Here is a 14,783-nt window from a genome sequence, read left to right as displayed (position 1 = left end):
CGTCCAGAAAAATACCAGTTTCAAACCCTTAAAATTTGAACCAAAAGAAAAATATTGACTTTTTGAGGATGAACATTTTCAAGAAGTTAAGATAGGAATTCGACCTATTCATTAACAGAAATGGAGAATCTGAAGTATTTGCCAATGATGCAGCCTATCTGACCTCTCTGCTGGACCTGACACATATTGGTAATATGGGAGTAACTTAGTAAGCCAAAAGAACAACTAATTCAAAAAGAAACTAGACTGGTCATTTATAATATACCCAGTTTATATACAGACAATGACATCCAAGAAGGTCTTACTGATAGTTCCCTTTTATCTTACCCTCTGAAGTCAATAACAAGACTAAAAAAAAGAAATGAAAACAATGAGTTAGTAGCAAGTAACTCTGTTCTTTGTGCATTTGAAGGAGATTATTCACCAGAAAAGTTATTCTTGTTTGGTGGAAGAATTGCCTTTAGACTCTATGATGAAAAACCTATACAATGCAAACACTGCTTGAAACTAGGGCACACCCAAAAATTCTGTCCATTTGCCACTGCTGTTGTTTGTAAAAACTATACATCAAGGGGTCACTCTGGAAGCAACTGCCATAACCCAACAAAATGTATGAACTGTGGAGGCTCACATCTTTCTGATGACAGAAATATTTGTCCTAAATACAAACAAAGAAGTCAGATTGTAAAAATAGCTCAGAAGAAAAGAATACCAGTACCCATAATTGCTAATGCTATGAAGAAAGAACCTAGTCAGCCTCATAAAACTTTGCCAATACACCTTCCAGGAGACCAACTCCAGTCCAAGAGCTGAGAAGACAACCACAGCAGGTGTGGAAAGCAGGTGAAACCTACTCCCTATCAACTAGTGAGTAACCCATAAGTATAGCTAGCCCTTCTTTCCCCAGACTTGACCACAAAGTAGGAAGAATTCCTGCAGGTGTATCCCCCTCTCAACCCAAAAGATCTACGTTCTTATCTATTAGGGATAATGGACCTCAAAGAAGCAACATCGAACCTCCCTCTAATACCCACAATCTTAGTTCGTAATCAACTAAGTATATTATTAAAATATATTATGTATTATTATAAAATATATACATAAAATATATTATTACCCAGGAGCTAATTCGATCATCAAATTATGACACACAAATGAAAACGAACTATGTGAGAAAACACTAGAAAAGCACTTTCCAGAGTCATTGCTTAAAGAAGTTACAGATGAATTTAAGGAACTAATTGCTATTGTTTTGGCTAAAAGCCAAGAATATTCAAGTTCCCCAATGATTAGAAAACAAACCCCCCAACTAATTAACAATGTTAGTGATATAGATAAACTGATAGTGTTACAGTGGAACGCATTTCCACTTAATAATACAAAATGATGGAACTTAGCTCGTATATTAATAAAGAAAAAGTGGATGTAATTTGTCTCCAAGAAACACACTCAAATAATCTGATAAAAATGTCCATACCCGGATACAAATGCTATCGAAAGGATAAAGATTCTGGCAGAAAAGGGGTGGAGTGCTCATTTTTATAGCTGAGAAAATAGTCCACTATCCATTACCATTAAAGCAACATGACCATGAAATAGATGTGGTAGGAGTATCAATCACTTAAACCTCAGGAGACACATTAATAATTAAATCTATGTATAACCCAAAGGGGGACACTGATATATATATATATATATATATATATATATATATATATATATATATATATATATATATATATATATATATATATATATATATATATATATATATATATATATATATATATATATATATATATATATATTCAACAGAAGCAGAGGGTCACAAGTCCTTTATTTTTGGTGACCTAAATGCTCATAGCCCTCATTGGGAAGATATTGAACAATCAAACCGAGCTGGGCAAAATGTTGAAAGATTACTGTTGGAAAATAGTCATATAGCAGTTCTAACACCATATAATTTACCAACATATTATAATGTAAAAAATAAAAAAAAATTCAACCATTGATATTCAACTAGGTCCTGCTGTTGCTGTTGACCAGGTATCAATTAGTAGAGTAACAGATCTACAAAGTGACCATTGCGCTATTAAGACTACAATCTCTAATATGACTCACCAAACTAAACCTGGAAAAAGGAAGTTTATCAACAAGAAAGGTAATTGGCCAATGTTCAGACAAATCCTGCATGAAGCCAATTATAATATACTTGAAGATTTTTCCCAAATTGATGATAAAGTAAAAATACTTATCAAAATTATGATGGATGCTGCTCACAAAGCAATTCCCAAAACAAGCCCCAACACTTGGGCTCCAGCTGTCAATAAGAGAATTAAAAATTGGTGGAATGAATTATGCTATACTGCAGTGGAAGCTAAGAACACAGAAAAAAAGGCATTTCAAAGACATCCATCAATCAGCACTGCAATTGAATATAAACGTAGCTCAGCAAAAGTAAGAAAAAACATGTTTACAGGCCAAAACAGAGGCATGGGAAAAATTTATGACTAACATAGACCATCAAACTGCAGTATCTAAGATTCGCCAATACGTAAGCAAGATGAACGGGAAGAGAATGACACTTGATGATCGCAAATATGAAATAAAACACCAGGGTCAACTAGTAACTTCTGATTTTCTAAAAGCTGATATTTTTGCAAATACATTCATGAAAAACCTCTAGACACTGTTTTGCCAAATCTACCTGTATGTGTCCTCCCTTCTGTAGCACAACGTAAGAAGTCGTTAATGTTAACTTTTTCGTTATCTGAGTTACAGACAGCTATTGAAAGATGCAACTTAAATCCAGCCCCAGGATATGATGAGATACACATCAAGTGGTTGATTGAAACACCTGACATTTTTCGAGCTAAAGTCCTGGAAGTATGTAATAACGCATGGAGAGACGGGAAATTTCCTTCCCCCTTGAAAATTGCACTTATTTACCCAATCCTCAAACCTGGAAAACCACCAGAAGATCCTGTATCTTACAGACCAATATCAGTACTCTTCACAATGGGCAAAATATTTGAGTGAACGATTTTAAGGATTAGAATGGTTTGCAGAGGTAAATCAAAATAATACCCCAATAAAAGACAGGTTTTAGAAAGTCATAGTGTTTACAGGTTTTAGAAAGTCATGAAAGTCTAAAATCGATTCACTTTGGACGAAAAACGGCTGTTAGCTCATAATCATCTTCGAAAATGAGGGGTTTGCCACTTTTGCTAGTTGGTGCACCTATTATTTGTTTCTGGTGTATTTGATGGTTAAACCAATTTGGTTCCAGTGGTAATAATGTGCAAATTCCATGTAGGGGACTTGTAAGTAATAATTGGCTGTTGGGCTACAATCATCTTCAGCGATGAGGGGTTTGCAACTTTTGCCAGTTGGTGTACCCATTTATTTGTTTCCAGTGAACTTGATGTCTATCACGGGAAAGGGACTTGTAAGTAAGAATTTGTTCACTTTAGGCTAGAAATTTGTGCAAATTGGTGCACATTTTTCGAATGATATCGAAAATAATATCGAAAGAAGAGGCATTAGTCCCTTCTTTCGACATTATTTTGTAGTTGTTGTTTTTTCTACGCTGAGGAACAGCCTTTGGTCATGCGATAACTGATTGCGTTCTGGTTTGAACATACCGTTTTAAAAACTTCGATAGGTTGACAACTTCATCCTTTAACCGATAATGAAGAAACAAGCACGAACGAGAATGTAAAACAATGAAATAGTTTCGTAATAATTAATAGAATGTCATCTATGGTATTTTGATCCTGAAAAGTTAGGGATAGCTTTATAATACCAACTAGATTATATAAGATATTGTTCCGAGTTTTCATCCGTCACGATGTCTACCATTGAAAAGGATAAAGTTCAACTGGCTGCAAAGTCAACTTAGTCCCTTCTTTCGATACTATTTTGTTGCTGTTTTTTCAACGCTGAGGAATAGCCTTTGATCACGTGATTACTGATCGATAGCGAAGAAACAAAACCAAATTGCTGCTCTTGCAACACTTTAGTCAGCGAAACCGGACAAAGGTTGCCGCAGCACTTCACGTTGTTCGGGCAACGTAGGTCTAGTTATGCATTGCAATTATGACGGCAAAGCAGAAAATACTTTGACTTTTAACTATTTTTCTTGATTACATTCTATGCTACCGTTTTCCACAGGAAGATTCTTGGGCGTTTAATCAAACTCTATCATTAGGAAAAACTGGTAAAGTTACAAAATATGGGTTTCCATGAGTAGATAATAAATCAGAAATGAAGACTTACGCAATGTTTGTCCTGCATTTTGTCAGAATAAAAATTATCAATAAGAAGCTAATTTTACATTATTAATTTTATAGACTTTAGTTCCACTACTAGCTCAATTTATCAGGATAGCAGAGTAACAACAGGGGTTTAGAGCCCTTTTATCAGTCTAAGCCCTTAAAAATTGCAATAGTCTTTAATTTAGTATTGAATGAGTGATCCCTCAAATTTCTTTGACCTTACCTTTTCTAAGTATGGGGCCGGGAAAAAAAATACATGGAAGATATATTGTTCTGTACTAAGTCAATGGCATTATTGCATTATCCGTGATGCATTGTATAATGTTAATCCCGCAGCTTTTTCTTTTAAACCTTACTACCCCTACCCCCCCTAAAAAAATAGCAGCTTAAATCAGAATAGCCTAATAGTTGAGTATGTTCTCTTTCAATGTCATAAAGAACCCAAGACATCCTCAAAAGAATGTGTCCTTATCCTTTGTGTTGGCTTTAAATACCTTTGTTTGCTATTCAACTTCAAAAACAAAATCTTATCTTGCCATAAAATTTGTCAACTCATTTCAGTACAGTCAAGGAAGATACATTTGATCAATTTTGTTTATAATCCAAGAAAACATGTTTGCACAATAACAAGACATGCACATATTTACAAAAATAAGAACAATAATAATTACAGGTTTGACAGGGATATGTTTACTTTATAGCTAACGTTAGCATTTACTAAAATTTTGTTCTATTTTACAATTTTTATAATCCCTTTACTTTGCTGCTGATGATATATTTATTTTGTCTTTCTTGAATAAATCTCTTTTTAGTTTTAGGGTAAATATGGATACCATACAAAACTCTCATTGAGCTAAAGTAAAAACTATAATTGCCTTGTCCATTTCTAGAAGAAGTATTTTTAAATTCTTCAATGGTCTTCTTCATCACATGCAGCACATAAATTTCATTTTCTTCATTTAAGTTCTAGCGTAGTTTAGCAATTTGTAATTTTCTTACCTTACCTGATCTATTAGGTCATTACCAAGATGATCTTGTGAGACCTAAAGTTATTCAAATGATACAAATTATAAAAATTCAATACCATTAAGAACTAGGTACCATTTAATGCAGTAAATCTACCCATATAATTGCCGAAGTCAGTAATTCCCAGTTTGAAAATAATGTCACGTTACAAGATGGGTACTTGAAGTCAGTATTTCTCATTTTACAGTAGGTAGACTTAATTGAATGATGGTGAGTTCTATACCTTAAGAAATTTTTCAAGTCTGCCTAGTCTCCCAACTGGGGGATTGAACTGAGGCTTTCAGGAAGTTATTGTATTGGAGGGACTCAAATTTTTTGCAGGCTGCAACATTCCAAACATTACAGGGATGCAAGGGGTAACAAAGAAGAGTCTCTAATTCACAGAAACACTGGTACCACTTAAAATTTAAAAGCAATAAAATTAATAATAATAATATAAACATTTTGAGAATCTAAACATCAGCCAAGTCAAAGCACAAATACTTTAAGACAACATTTTCAATTTTTATCAGAAGATGGGGTTCATTGAGCTAATATTAGAGATTCGCTGGAAAATAGAAAAAAGGATTAGGAGCTAAGGGATTAAACTGTAGAAACACCGGGACACTGAATTGGTAACTTGTTTGTCAAGATTATACTGGGCCAAAGGTATACATTAAGCATGCAAAATAAACCATAGGCTAAATACTGGGTTGGAATTCTTTTGAACCGTTTATTTTTTTTTCAAAAATAAGCAAGGTTATAACAAGTTACTCTATTTGTCTTAACTGTGTGAAATATTGTATAATTTTTTTTTTTCCAACTGAAATTAAGGAGTAAGATTAAAACTTAAAACGAGCAGAAAATATTCAGTATAGGGGTTGAGGAAAGGAAGGTGGGGCTTTCCCTTCCTCACACTTAGCTCTTTATGCTATGTCTTGAAGTTTTTTAAATATACTTTTCATTCAAATTCAACTGGCCCTGTAGTTGCTGAACAGTCTTTCTTAAAGAACAAACGTAAGCATAAAGAGAGAGGGTGAGGACGAGACAGCCCCTCCCCCTCATGCAAGGAAGAATTTCTATTTGTTCTAAGTTTTAACGTTGGTCCTTACTTTCAGTAAAAAAAACACGAGCTAAGAGCTCATATGGCACTTGTGACGAGACAAGAAGAGCAAAGAGCCAAGAGCTCATATGGTATGAGCTCTAACAAAATTCTAAGAATCAATAGATTGACTTAAAAGGAAAATCCGAAGCTTAATGCCAGTCAGGATTTAAAATAAGAGCTCTGAGTCACGATGTCCTTCTAAATATCAAAATTCATTAAGATCCGATCACCCACTCATAAGTTACAAATACCTCATTTTTTCTAATTTTTCCTCTCCCTTTAGCCCCCCAGATGGTCAAATCTGGGAAAACGACTTTATCAAGTCAATTTATGCAGCTCCGTGACACGCCTACCAATTTTCATCGTCCTAGCACGTCCAGAAGCACCAAACTCGCCAAATCACTGAACCCTTCCCCCCAACTCCCCGAAAGAGAGCGAATCCGGTACAGTTACGTCAATCACGTATCAAGGACATTTGCTTATTCTATCCACCGAGCTTCATCCCAATTCCTCCACTCCAAGTGTTTTTCAAGATTTCCCCCTCCAACTCCCCCCAGTGTCAAAAGATCTGGTCGGATTTGAAATAAGAGCTCTGAGAGATGAATTCCTTCTAAATATCAAATTTCAATAAGATCCGATCACCTATTCGTAAGATAAAAATACCCCAATTTTCATGTTTCCCAGGAATTCCGGTTTCCCCTCCAACTCCCCCTCCCAAATGCCACAGGCTCTGGTCGGAATTTGAAATTAGAGCTTTAAAGCACAAGATCCTTCTAAATATCAAATTTCATTAAGATCTGGTCACCCTTTCATAAGTTACAAATATCTCATTTTTCCAAATTACCCCCCCCCAACTCCACCAAAGAGAGCAGAACCGGTCCGGTTATGTCAGTCATGTATCTTAGACAGGTTTTTATTCTTCCCATCCAGTTCCCTAAGTCCTGGTCGCCATTTGTGTCCCGGTCTGTATATAAATTCGTTTTTGAATTGGTATATGATGAAATAAATTTTTAATTTTTTTTTCCTTTTTTCTTTTTAGTATTTTTTACCTTTTTTAGTTTTTTATTTTTATTTATATTTTTTTAGTTTTATTTTTCTCCTTTATTTTTCAGTTTTTTTCCTTTTTTTAGTTTTTTACCTCTTTTTTTTTTTTTTTTTTTTTTTTTTTTTTTTTTTTTTTTAGCTTTTTTAGTTTTTTTATTAGTTTTCAGTTTTTTTTTTGTAGTTTTTACATTTTTTTATTTTAGTTTAGTTTATGTTTTTTTAGTTTTTTATTTCTTTTTTAGTTTTTTACCTTTTTTTTAGTTTTTTAGCTTTTTTAGTTATTTTAGTTTTTTTTAGTTTTTTTTTTTAGTTTTTTTTTGTAGGTTTTACCTTTATTAGTTTTTTTTTCTTCTTTTGTATTAATGCTAAAGACAAGGTTTGAACCTGGAACCTCTTGAACCTAGAACCTGGAACATAACGCCTTACCAACTCAGCTACATTGGCTTGAATACATTCGTTTTTGAGTTGGTATATGATGAAATAATTCAGACAAACACGGACGTCACTCGACAGACAGAGAACTTATTTTTATATATATAGATATAATATTTCCCTACCTATTTGGAATCAGCATAAAAATTAAATTCTTTTTTTTAAGTTTTTAATTTTGTTTTTTAGAGTTCTGGTTACTACTGAGCCAAGTTGCTCCTTCCTTACAGCATAGAATCAATACATTATCTCCAACAACTATATTAAATCATTGTTACTTACCAATGGGAGTGAACAGTGGCTGACAAGGCAAGGATAGAATCCATCAAAGGAGATGGGAAAGCAAAGGCAGCAGGAATAACTCCCACTAAAACAAGACTCAAAACCCTTTCACCAGTCCAATGTTTAGAAGCTTTATCTATGCCCTGTGAACTATGTGTTGCAGCAAATCTTAGAGGAACAGATGAAACTCCTAGTCTCTTAAGTAAAGAGTCATGGTTTTTCCTTTGTATTACTTGCTGCCTAACTGAATTCCAAATAGTTCTTGTGGGACATGACAGCAGGGTCCTTTGTGCTGCAAGATAATGGTGCTGCATTAGCTTGTTATAAAAAAGGAATTTTAATAAGCATTTAATCATAATAGTAATAAACATAATAAATAATTGGGCTCATACAAATCACATTCAGTGATTCTGGACAGTGGCTATAAATTGTTTTTATGACATCACTGGTAAAATTGACACCAATGCATTTTGGAAATAGTTTCAAAAACTACCATGCCCTTCCATTTACAAACAAAACAAAATGAAAATATATAAAAAGCAGGTAAAATATACAAATTGTTTTTATGACATCATTGGTAAAATTAACACCAATGTATTTTGGAAATAGTTTCAAAAACTACCATGCCCATCCATTTACAAACAAGACAAAATGAAAACAGAAACTCTTTTTCACACTAATCACAGGCAGCATGATAGCACTGCCTAGGTAAAGAATGATGTTGAGAATATGTATTTTTTTTCCTTTTTTTTTTGGTTTGTTTGTTTTAGACCAGGGCACTCCATATAGAAGGAGTTTTCCTGGAAATTTCCAAAAGAGCCCGTTTTCACACTAATCACAGGCAGCATGATAGCACTGCCTAGGTAAAGAATGATGTTGAGGATATGTATTTTTTTCCTTTTTTTTTTTTTTTTTGGTTTGTTTGTTTGTTTTAGACCAGGGCGCTCCATATAGGAGTTTTCCTGGAAATTTCCAAAAGAGCCCATTCTATTGGAAACTGAAAGAACAATGTTGGCAATATATATTTTTTTCTTTTTTTTGAGTTTGTTTGTTTTAGGCCAAGGCACATTGTATAAAAGGAGTTGTCCTGGGAATTTCAAAAAGAGCTCAATTGGAAATTGAAAGAGCCCTTTTTAATAGTCACAAGTGATGGGAGGGCAACCAACCCCCCTCCTAGCCCTTAATCTACACAAACAGATTCCTTCAAAGTTTTGATATAGTCATTTTCTTCAGCATAGTTGAAAGATCTGGAAATTATGTATTTGAGAACGAATTCCCCCCCCCCCAGCCCTCAGGGCAAGGGTTGTAAGTTATAGCATCAGGGCATATAATGTTTGTTATAGAAAGGGTGGTCATAAAAGCTTCAGAGAAGGCTCATTGAGTTGTCAATCAGAAGTTGTAGTGCCTTTTATAAGAGTAACAGTAATCAGAGGACAGCTATCCCTCCATCTCCCTATGCATCCAATTTATATATCCATTTTATCCAAAACAGTCCTAAGATCATATAACAAGGCTTTTGGGATTGAAACAAACCACCATAGCCAGGGGGTAAGGGTTAAGTTCTGCCCGTGAGCATTTAAGGTTTTATGGAAGAGATGGTTTTATAAACTTTAGAGGAGCCTCATTTGGTTTAAAATTTGAAGTTCTAGTTCCCTCTTAAGAGTCAAAAGTGATGGAGGGCAACCAGCCCATCCCCAACTACCCCTCTTTTCAATAAACAGATCTGATTGAAATTTTGAGATAGCCATTTTGTTCAAAATAGTCAACAAAATATATAAATTGCCTCTAGAATTGAGACATCCATCCAGAACCTTGGGACAAGATTTGTATGTTATGCCCTAGGGACATATAAGGTTTTTGTGGAATGGATGGTTGTATAAGCTTCAGATGGAGCTCATTAGATCTGAAATTGGAAGTTATAGTGCCCATTTAAATGTCAAAACCGATTTAAGAGCAACCAGTTTCCCCCCTTAATGACCATCATTTCCCCTAACACCTCCAATCATGATTTTGAAATAGCAATTTTGTTCATTGTAGTTGAAGGGTCTGGAAATTATATGGTTGAGGATGACAACCACACTGCAGCCCTCCCAGCATGGGTTGTAAGTTATGCCTTGGGGGTATATGAGGTTTTTTATAGAAAGGGTGGTTGTATATACTTTGGAGGGGTCTCATTGGGTTGGTAATCAGAAGTTTTAATGTCCTTTTTAAGAGTCAAAGCAATCAGAGAACAGATACCCTCTCCCCATCCCACACATCATGTTTTCACAAAATGCATCCAATAGAAATTATTAGAGCCATAAACCATTAGACCCTGGGGCCAAGGGTTGCAAGTAGAGCCCTGGGGGCATTTAAGGTTTAATCAAAAAGATGGTTATATAATGGCTCACTTGGTTGATCATAAAACACATCTGATTGAAATTGTGAGATATCTGTTTTAAAACGTTAGAGGAGCCTCATTTGGTTTAAAATTTGAAGTTCTAGTTCCCTCTTAAGAGTCAAAAGTGATGGAGGGCAACCAGCCCATCATGTTTTCACAAAATGCATCCAATAGAAAGTATTAGAGCAATAAACCATTAGACCCAGGGGCCAAGGGTTGCAAGTAGAGCCCTGGGGGCATTTAAGATTTAATCAAAAGGATGGTTATATAATGGCTCACTTGGTTGATCATAAAACACATCTGATTAAATTGTGAGATATCTGTTTTAAAACTTTAGAGGAGCCTCATTTGGTTTAAAATTTGAAGTTCTAGTTCCCTCTTAAGAGTCAAAAGTGATGAAGGGCAACCAGCCCATCCCCAACTACCCCTCTTTTCAACAAACAGATCTGATTGAAATTTTGAGATAGCCATTTTGTTCAAAATAGTCAACAAAATATATAAAATTGCCTCTAGAATTGAGACATCCCTCCAGAACCCTGGGACAAGATTTGTATGTTATGCCCTAGGGACATATAAGGTTTTTGTGGGATGGATGGTTGTATAAGCTTCAGATGGGGCTCATTAGATCTGAAATTGGAAGTTATAGTGCCCATTTAAAAGTCAAAACTGATTTAAGAGCAACCAGTTTCCCCCCTTAATGACCATCATTTCCCCTAACACCTCCAATCATAATTTTGAAATAGCAATTTGTTCATTGTAGTTGAAGGGTCTGGAAATTATATGGTTGAGGATGACAACCACACTGCAGCCCTCCCAGCATGGGTTGTAAGTTATGCCTGGGGGTATATGAGGTTTTTTATAGAAAGGGTGGTTGTATATACTTTGGAGGGGTCTCATTGGGTTGGTAATCAGAAGTTTTAGTGTCCTTTTTAAGAGTCAAAGCAATCAGAGAACAGATACCCTCTCCCCATCCCACACATCATGTTTTCACAAAATGCATCCAATAGAAATTATTAGAGCCATAAACCATTAGACCCAGGGGCCAAGGGTTGCAAGTAGAGCCCTGGGGGCATTTAAGGTTTAATCAAAAGGATGGTTATATAATGGCTCACTTGGTTGATCATAAAACACATCTGATTGAAATTGTGAGATATCTGTTTTAAAATGAAATATTTCAAAGAACATATAACAATGCCTCCAGGGTTGACACAACCCAACAGAGCCCTAGGGAACAGGCTAGAAGTTATGCCCTGGGGGTATATAAGATTTTATCAAATGGGTTGTCATCTAAACTTCAGATGGGGCTGATTTGATTTGAAATTGGAAGTTATAGTGCTCTTCTTAAGAATCAAAAGTGATTTAAGAGACCCCCCCCCCCAATCACACCCATCATTCCCCAAAAAGAAACATCCAAACAATGTTTTGAGACATCTATCTTTTTTTCAGCATTGTTGAGAGGTTCAGTAATTATGCATTTGGGGATTTGGTCCCCCCTCCCCCTCAGCAAGGCCTGAGGGCAAGGCTGTAAGTAAGGCAATTTGATCATTGTTTACATAGTATATGTTATTTGCAAATATTAGCCACAAAGGCAATATTTGTAGGCTACTACTACTATCACTAAAACTACTACTTCTGTAGTGGGTACTACTAAGGCTGAGAATATTGAAATAAGCATCTGGGGAAACGTTGAGGGGAAATTTGAACTAAATTAAAGCATATTATATGCATACAGATTGCTGATATGGATGTATAAGCAATATTTTTGGAACATCATATTATATCAAGAGGAAACTTCAGGGGTATCATAAGTGGGATATTCAGTTATGTATTTAAATATTTGGATACACTATTACTGCTACTTCTGTTCCAACTGTAATCAATACCAACTACAACAACATTTTTTGCCTTTTTGTTTTATTTTTTCCTCTTCTTTATATTTTTTGTTTAATTTAGTTTAGTTTATTTTTTGTTTTGTTTTTTGATCCCATAGATAAAAGATTCTGGATGTGAAACCAAAGAATTTAGACTTTAATTATTATAGTGAAAAAACTTTTTGTCATTTTCCATTGTCTTGTTTGAAATATTACACCCATTTTTCTTCTATTTCCATGTCATTTTATTTGTGACTGTATATAAGTTAAACTATATACACATGAATATAATAAATTGCTCCATTAGTCTTCTTTGGCTTGAAACATGAGTTTAAATAAAGATAGAAGAAAATATTGTCAAACAACAGATATGAAAAGGTTTACCTAAATTAACAGAAAATAGTGCAAATAATTTTATCTGTCAACTTAGTAATTTGAAAATTGGTAATACACTATCATAAATATTTATATTTCTAAAAAATAGGAAGCTTGGTATTATGTCAATATAAATACAAGTAAATAGTGGATAAAATTTTCAAGAATGGATTAAGATCCTAGATTATGTACTCTGCAGATATTTCAAATTTCCAAGATCTACTAATGCCCTTAAGGGTTACAGGTATGCATAAAAGACAGATAATTCATCTCTAATTTAGCAAAAGAGGGTTTTCTCTTCATTTTAGCATGTGTCTATTTTACTTTTACTCTACATCATGAAAACATAATATCAATTTTAGCATTTCTAGTTTTAGTCAAACTAGGATTATTTTTCAAATGTAAGATGTAGCTTTAGTAGTTCTTCAATTCTTAATGAGGATTTAGTACAAGTATATGTCTCAGAACCCTTTTTTGGGCTTCTTTTCAGTAAGTTGACTGTAATGTTCCTTTTCTTAACTATAAACTATAGTAATAAAAGAGTAGTTCTATTCTATATTTAATATTCTTTCCAAATATAATCAGCACTAGGGTAAGACAACCAGTACTGGGACACTTCAATCACTGTGCCTATTCTGGGACAGAATCTTTGGTTAGATTGCAACATGTCCAATACTGGGACAAAAGACATCAGGTTTTTTGGAAGCAACCCTGAAAAATGTATAGATTGGGTGTCCAAGATTAAAGTCTTTTGTCCCAGTATTGGACATGTTGTAATCTGATCAAAGATTCTGTCCCAGAATAGGCAGAGTGATCAAATTGTCCCAGTACTGGTTGTCTTACCCTACTGTAAAAATTATGAACCACCCCCCCCCCCTAATGCCTGGACCAGATAGGTTAACAACATAAGCTCAATTACAATATAAATGCATGTTAAATTTAGATTCAGGATGCCCTGGGGGTATATAAGATTTTATCAAATGGGTTGTCATCTAAACTTCAGATGGGGCTGATTTGATATTGGAAGTTATAGTGCTCTTCTTAAGAATCAAAAGTGATTTAAGAGACTCCCCCCATCACACATTGACTCATGCAATTCTGACTACAAAGGAAAGTTAATTCTTAGCTACTTGAATAGCCTGTTAACATAAACCTTACCCCTAACTGAACCAGGCTACTATCAAAGATAGAAAAATCCTTCAACAATAACTCCACAAAACACCCCTTTTGGGGAGAAAATAAATAGAAATGTAATGGCTACTTTTTCTTCAAGCAAAAAGCCCCTTACAAAGAACTGCACCAACTTTTCTTGACATTTTTATGGGATTGGGCCTAGCTTAATTCAGTTTAGAAGCTTTCATTCTCTACCTTCAAAGAACTTTATGGTAGTTTGCCGCAGACTAATTAGCAAGGTATTCTACTATTGAACAAATATTATACAATACCTAAGGTGCTCATTTGGAGTTATTCAATAGGCTTGGGATTTAAAAAATAAATCCTTAGTTTGGCCGTTTTCTTTCAGCTGCAATTCAACGAATGAGGAACGTTTAAATAATAAAAACAAGATCCTTGCAGGCCTAGCACTAAGAAACTAACCATGGCCAATGGTAACCGGAAATATGAGAACGCGTTTATAAATGACCAAAAAGTTTTTTAAAACCAAAAGTTTTTTTTAACCGAAACTGGGCAATTGGAATCTCCATAAATGGAAACCCAGTTCACTATAATTACAGTCCCTCACGTCCGAACTTCAAGAAAAGCCCCTTTTTTGGATGGGAAGTACTGACAAAAAGGATATCATTATCAGCTGGAAAAATTCTTAACTGAAGGTTTACAACTCCCTCTCTTGCAAAATTACCCTCCCAGCCCTTTAAGTAAGGGAAACTAAAAATCACTTTACAAAAACATACCACCAGATGAAAAAAATAGGTCAGTTTTGGAATAAAAGCTGTTCTTTTTGTTTACATTAACAGTAAACCCAGAGGCGCAATTTGGACCAAATCTTGGGGTGGGCA

General features: G+C 34.7%; 1 protein-coding gene across 1 annotated transcript in view; it reads right to left on the bottom strand.

The window, feature by feature from the left end:
* Positions 1-14,381, bottom strand: part of LOC136030055 (succinate dehydrogenase [ubiquinone] cytochrome b small subunit B, mitochondrial-like) — a 28,246-nt gene extending 13,865 nt beyond the window's left edge. The window contains exons 1-2 of the mRNA XM_065708682.1: positions 14,214-14,381; positions 8,143-8,434 (exon numbers count right to left, since the gene is read on the bottom strand). Coding sequence (XP_065564754.1) covers positions 8,143-8,434; positions 14,214-14,226 — 305 coding nt within the window. The 5' untranslated portion in view covers positions 14,227-14,381. The remainder of the gene's footprint in view (positions 1-8,142; positions 8,435-14,213) is intronic.
* Between the last annotated feature and the right edge of the window lie 402 nt (positions 14,382-14,783).

Source organism: Artemia franciscana, chromosome 8 (assembly GCF_032884065.1).
Source record: "Artemia franciscana chromosome 8, ASM3288406v1, whole genome shotgun sequence".
In the NCBI taxonomy this organism is placed as follows: Eukaryota; Metazoa; Arthropoda; class Branchiopoda; order Anostraca; family Artemiidae; genus Artemia; species Artemia franciscana.
Note: the sequence above shows the minus strand (reverse complement) of the source record. Positions and strands in the feature narration are given on the sequence as shown.